We start from the raw sequence: 6,127 nt of genomic DNA, 5'->3' as shown, positions 1-6,127 counted from the left end.
CTGCTAACTATGAGAAAACTGTTTATTACTGCTTTCACCTGATACGATTAAAGAACCAGAATTTTTTCACATCCACTAGGCCCTGTAACGTATCAAGCTATATTAAGAAACACTTCTTTTTTTTTTTTTGTAAAAATCACATTTATTTAAAAGCCACACATGAATGAACAAAATTAAAGTAACCGTAACGGGTTAGTAATAACCTTGCAATATATATATATATATATATATATATATATATATTTGCAATATGGGATAATAAACAATTTTTTCCATGATCATGATATTGATAAGTTATATTTTATATTAATAATCTGAAATTCAGGTTTTGTTACAAAGTTATAGAAAAAATTATTTACAATTATAAAGTTTCATAAGTTTTTCCTATTCTATAGAAGAGGAAAAGAATTTCTTTTCTTTTTTATTTAATTATAAAAAAAAATCTCTTTGAGCTTTAATATTTAAATAAAATTCCTTTGATCTTTAATACCAACTATTCTTAACATTAAGCTGTTGCTTTTAATGCCATAGACTGGTATTTGTCATGTTTTTCAAGGCGCAACAAGGAAAATACTGAATGACCTTGCAAAGAGCTGCCATATTTTATTTGATTTTATATCCGTTGTTAAACAGCCCATCCAGTTTCTGGGTTTACAACTACTAATAATCAACTCTGTAGCCTTGTAATTTTGAATCAATTCAGAAGACAAGGAAACTCCTAGATCAGAACCCCCTGAGGTATGATTTGTTATGGGAATATGGAGGACTTTGTGACTGAACAGATTTAACATGCATCAGTCACCATTTACTACACGGGGAGTCTTCCGCCTGAGAGGATTGAACCCACAACCTCTTGGACATGGTCCCATTGCCTTTCCAACCAGGCTATCCCGGCTCTATCTTTAATATTTGTTACGTTCAGGCACAAGTAAGTAATCAGTGGCATTTTGGAAGTTGCAAATATAACTAGCAATAAATGATATATAACTAAAATAAAAATATGATTTTAATAACTTACCAAAGTATTTAATGAAGGAAAATATTCTTCATTAAGATTTATTTCATAATTTTGAACTCAAAAGAAATTTTTTAATATAAAAAGATCGCTACTTAATTTTATTTACTGCAATTAAAATCCTGAAATGATTTTTACAGCAACATGAGCAAATTTTAAAACCTACAAAAGTAATAACTTTGACATACCTCATAAGCAATTTTGACGCCTCCAATGTCAGCAATCAGGGACCCAATTGTTAAATCAGAATCTACCTGCAAGTACAAACATTTTTAATTAAAGATTAAAATAGTCAACTTATAAAGACCATAGATTTCAATAAATGCAGGATTATATATAATTCTGAGAAAGAGGCTTAGAATCTTGTCTACCAATGTGACAGGATTATAAGCTAATTTTTCATGTCTCAGTACAAAAGAAATTTGCAATTTTTTGACCATAATTTGATCTATAATTGAATAAAAGCTCATATTTTTTTTTAAAAGTATATCAAATTAGCTCAAATTACAAGGTTTCCACACAATTTCCAAAATTTTACAACAGAATTCTTGAAAAATAAATAAATATATAAACATTAAGTAGATAACATGATTATAATATTTGTAGGAATAACATCGATAAAAACTAAAATTCATGAAAAATAAGACTTAATCATTTCTTACATGCATACATATAAAACTCACAGCTTTAGTGCTAGTATAAATCTAAATTTTCTTTTTTAAAGTAACAATTGCAATTTTTAAATATTATTTGATCATTAGAGGAAATAAATTTCTGTTTATTTTCAATTCAAAAGTAGATACTTTGTTGAGGGGGAAAAAAGGATTTAATTTTATAAAATAAACTTTTTACTGCAATTCTTTTAAGTTAAAGTTTCATTATCAATAATTAGATTTTTTTTAAGTTGCTGGCAGCTGTCATAAAAATAGAATGAAGGATGAATTAAAAACTGACAAATTTCTTAGGAAGGGTTTTTCAGTCTAATATCTATTTTAAAAATTTCATAAAAGAGTAATAAAACTTGCAAAACATTATGATTTTTTTTTTTAAAGCTAATTTTGAATTCTCTGAGTTTCTTATATTTTCCAAAGGCATTTACCCTGTGTCTGTCTGAAAAACTGAAGAGCTACAACCAATTTTTAAAAAAAAATAATATATAATTGTATCAAATAATAGTAATTGAAATTAAAAGTTATATTAAATTTCTAAATTAAGAAAAAGTTAATTGCATAATAATTAAAACGAAGTAAAATTATCTTACAAGATAACTTCACTTGATAACAGTGGTCTAACATATCTTGATGTTGTTTTTTATGCATTTTTTTAAGCACATGGTTTTCTTCTAATTTATGATAGAGCTTTGTTTCAATTTTTTAGTTATTAATATATAATTTGATTAAATAATAATTAAAACCAACGTTTTCATTAAAATCTCAAAGAATTCAAATTTAATTGCATAATAAGGGCTCCTACTCAATGTCAGAATGAAAAAAAAAAAATCCCTGACTTTTAAAGGTATATCAGGTAAATATCAAAGAAAATCCATACCATATTTTATCTATACAACACAATTTTTCATCAAAAACTTTGATTTTTTTTTTTTTTTTTACTTGTTATGCCGAACATTAGATTTCATGAGCAAAAATATATAATAAAATGAGAAGGGAAATATAGAAGTATTAAGTATTTCACTAAAAAGTGGAATTTTATAAAATAATTATAGTAGATGTTAGAATTATTTGACTCGAATCTCAATTTCCTGACAATTCCTGTTCTTCCTGCCTGCCCCCTAGAAGCTCTGATAATACTTCAAAATAGTAGCATTTATTACTTCAGCCATATAGTGAAAATTTAGAGGGAAAAAACTCATTTGAAAAACTAAATTACACATGACATAAAATTAATTATTAGATGTGACAACAATTTTTTAATGCATTTTTTCAGCACATAGTTTCAATTTTATAACTACAGTTTCTTTCTCCCTTTCAGCATTTTCAATGACCTTATAAAATTGAAAAAGACATTTGTAAATCTCAGAAAAGAAAATTAGATAATATATTTTAAAAGCAAAATACATAATTTTTTTTTAGCTAAACACATTTTTCTGAATTTTTTTTTACAAAACACATAAACTCCTCATAATAATATTCTGAAATTTATGCAATTAAATATAATCGATCACTAACAAATGAATTTTTTGACTGCAGATAACTCTGAACTGCCAGTTAAAAATCACAAATTTCACAATAAAAAATAGTAGTTTCAAATGCCATAATATAAATATGTCAAATAAATTTTATTAAAAAAATAATGCTAATAAAAAAAAATTTAAATACATAGTTTTTTTTTTTTAAAAAAAAAAACTTTACGTACTGGAACTCCTTGTAAAGAATAATTTGAGACAGATTTTTTTACACAACCTTCCTTCATTTTAAAAGAGTGTAGAGAATTATTTCCAATCCAAGGCTCCAGCACACCATACATATTGTAATTGATACCTGCAAAGGAAAAAAAATAGTGGTTGTTACATGTACTTTGTACATAATTTCTGTACTTTGTTTAATAAAGAGGCTTTAAAATGTGAATGTTATTTCAATGTGCATAGCTGCCAACGTGGATAGGAAAAAATCCAGTAGATTTTACGAAATATAAATTTCATGATAATGGTTGCGAAATATACTAAACATTTTACACATAGGGATTTTTATAGTCATCAAAATAGAAAAATTGCAATATTTTCCAGTTATTATTTCACATTAAATGATCTTGAAATGTTATGTATTACGTTTATTCATAATTTTGAATAGTAATAGGCATTCAATTTAATGAAGATAGTTAACTGAATTTTATAAATGAAGCTTGCTTTATTATGTATTAGTGACACTTATTTAAATATTCAAGGAAGCAATATTCTAAACAAAAATTCTATTTCAATAGGGATTTTTTTTAGGGAAACTTACTCAATTTTAAGGAATTTACTAAAATGTACAAAAACTAGGAAAACTTTTAGTAAATCAGTAGACCAGGAGAAACTGGCAAAATCCAGTAGAGTTGGCAGCTTTGAATGTGTAAATTTTCAAGGCAGTTTTAAATTTAAAATTCATCATCCCTGGTTTTAAGTTTTACTCATCTATCTACTGTTTATACAAACCGATTGACCGTTTCATTTTAAATAGTTATGCAAAAAGGTATGTTAAACATAAATTAAGAATTCCTCTAACTAAATCCTTAAAATTAAATAAAAAATATATACCTTTATCATCAAAAGCACCTGCTAATTTATTAGCAACATGAGCAGCTAGGATGCCATATTTTACAGCTCTGTACAAATAAAAAAAATAAAGATTAGAGTAGAATTTTTTTGTTTTTATAATAAATTAATAAAAATATTTATGAATGTATTTAAAGATTAAAAGTAGAAAAATTTCTTACAATGGGGATTCAACATCAAACAATGGTTCATCAAAAAGACCAGCAGGTACAACTAAAGAGGAAATAAAGATTTTATAGAACTGAAATTAAAACTTGAATAGCAGATAATCAAATTTTACAAATAAACAAAACAACACTTTCATAGACAATGGTTAAAAATTACAAATAAATACATACCTAGTTGGTTTCCAACGTATTTGTAATCAACAGATACATCATGTGGATAAATTGTCCAACTGTGAGAGAAATAAGAAATTAAATTACTTTTTTAAAAGACATAAATAAAGTACAAACATTTTTGTCAAAAATATGACATGAATTTGTAACAGTTCAAAAGCGATCACATAATAAAATAATTCACGACTCTTTTTTCTTTCCAAATAAGCCATTACTATTTTAAGAAATCAGAAGGGAAAAAAATTCATTGATTGGATTAGGAAAAAAATAGGAACAGCAAATATCGAATGAAAACCGTAGTCAGGCAACAATAAGCAACTGCGACCTCAGACCTAAAACAAGTGAAGCAAAGTACTTTAACTCTTTGATGTTTACAGAATTACGGTTGTTATAAGTTAAAAACAATTATTTTTTGCATTTCTGATGATTTGAAACATTGCCTGATGATTTGTAACATAGTGTTGCTAGACTAACTACACTGTGCCAGAAAGGGATAAAACAACTACATAATCCTATTACACTAAATAATGCAGTTGTCTATAGAACATTAATAAACTAATGTTTGAAATTCGAAAAGTTTTCTGTTAAATGTTAATTAATATTAGCAGCAAAAGAATTTTCAAATTCCATTCAAGAAATTCTTTAAATGAATTGTGATTAGTCTTAAAACTAAATGAAGAAAAAAAAATTAATTTGCATATTTTGATTCAAATCATTTTGTAGCCTTAAAATCAAATTTATAAATTTGCATATTAATTTACATAACACTTGAAATTAACCTTTTATGTTATTCTTTTTTATGATTTACAAATAAAGTTTATATTTCTTCTAGAGTTTCCTAGTTACACTAGATTTTACACTATATATATTTTCACAGCAGAAAGTATATTTCTTTACACACAAAAATTCACCCACTTTTTTTCAGAGCAAAAAATATAGCGAAAATTAAAAATTATATACAATATAGATTACATAAATATTAGAATATATAATTTACAAATTGTATATTCTTATACATTACATAAATCTTAAAATGCAATACAGGAAAATATAATTTTTCAAAAGTAGTGCAGCTCATTACAAACTATATATCTTAGAACGGTTTTCTTGTACTGTAAAACATTCCTCAGAAGTTCTGCAAAACCTAAGCTCAACTATTTTCTAAGCTGAAAAGTTGCCAATTAATAGCTATATCATTCCATAAATGAACATTTAAATAAATTGTGACCACCAAAATGTGCCTTTTACAATATCATCAGTAAAATTCATTACATATGTGTAGTTGTTTCATTTACAAATTATACGACTCTAATTAAAATCTTTACCTGTAGTCTGTAATTGCTTTGTTCCTCAACATGTCTTGTTGTTTGATATGTAAGAAATAAACACCATTTTTTATGTTTTGGAAGTAATCAGCCTGAACTTGCAGCTAGAATATCAGTAGAAAGAATTAATACTCAATAACATTACAAATATTTTTTAAAAAGAAATAAAATTATACAG

At 25.6% G+C, this 6,127-nt stretch overlaps 1 protein-coding gene across 1 annotated transcript in view; it reads right to left on the bottom strand.

Moving 5' to 3' along the window:
* LOC107454867 (endothelin-converting enzyme 2) overlaps positions 1–6,127 on the bottom strand; it is a 47,166-nt gene that overhangs the window by 4,041 nt on the left and 36,998 nt on the right. Inside the window, exons 10-15 of the mRNA XM_016072199.3 lie at positions 5,950–6,053; positions 4,625–4,683; positions 4,448–4,499; positions 4,269–4,336; positions 3,389–3,513; positions 1,204–1,269 (exon numbers count right to left, since the gene is read on the bottom strand). Of these exons, the coding sequence (XP_015927685.2) occupies positions 1,204–1,269; positions 3,389–3,513; positions 4,269–4,336; positions 4,448–4,499; positions 4,625–4,683; positions 5,950–6,053 (474 nt within the window). The remainder of the gene's footprint in view (positions 1–1,203; positions 1,270–3,388; positions 3,514–4,268; positions 4,337–4,447; positions 4,500–4,624; positions 4,684–5,949; positions 6,054–6,127) is intronic.

The sequence above is a fragment of the Parasteatoda tepidariorum genome, chromosome 10, assembly GCF_043381705.1.
Source record: "Parasteatoda tepidariorum isolate YZ-2023 chromosome 10, CAS_Ptep_4.0, whole genome shotgun sequence".
Classification (NCBI taxonomy): Eukaryota; Metazoa; Arthropoda; class Arachnida; order Araneae; family Theridiidae; genus Parasteatoda; species Parasteatoda tepidariorum.
Note: the sequence above shows the minus strand (reverse complement) of the source record. Positions and strands in the feature narration are given on the sequence as shown.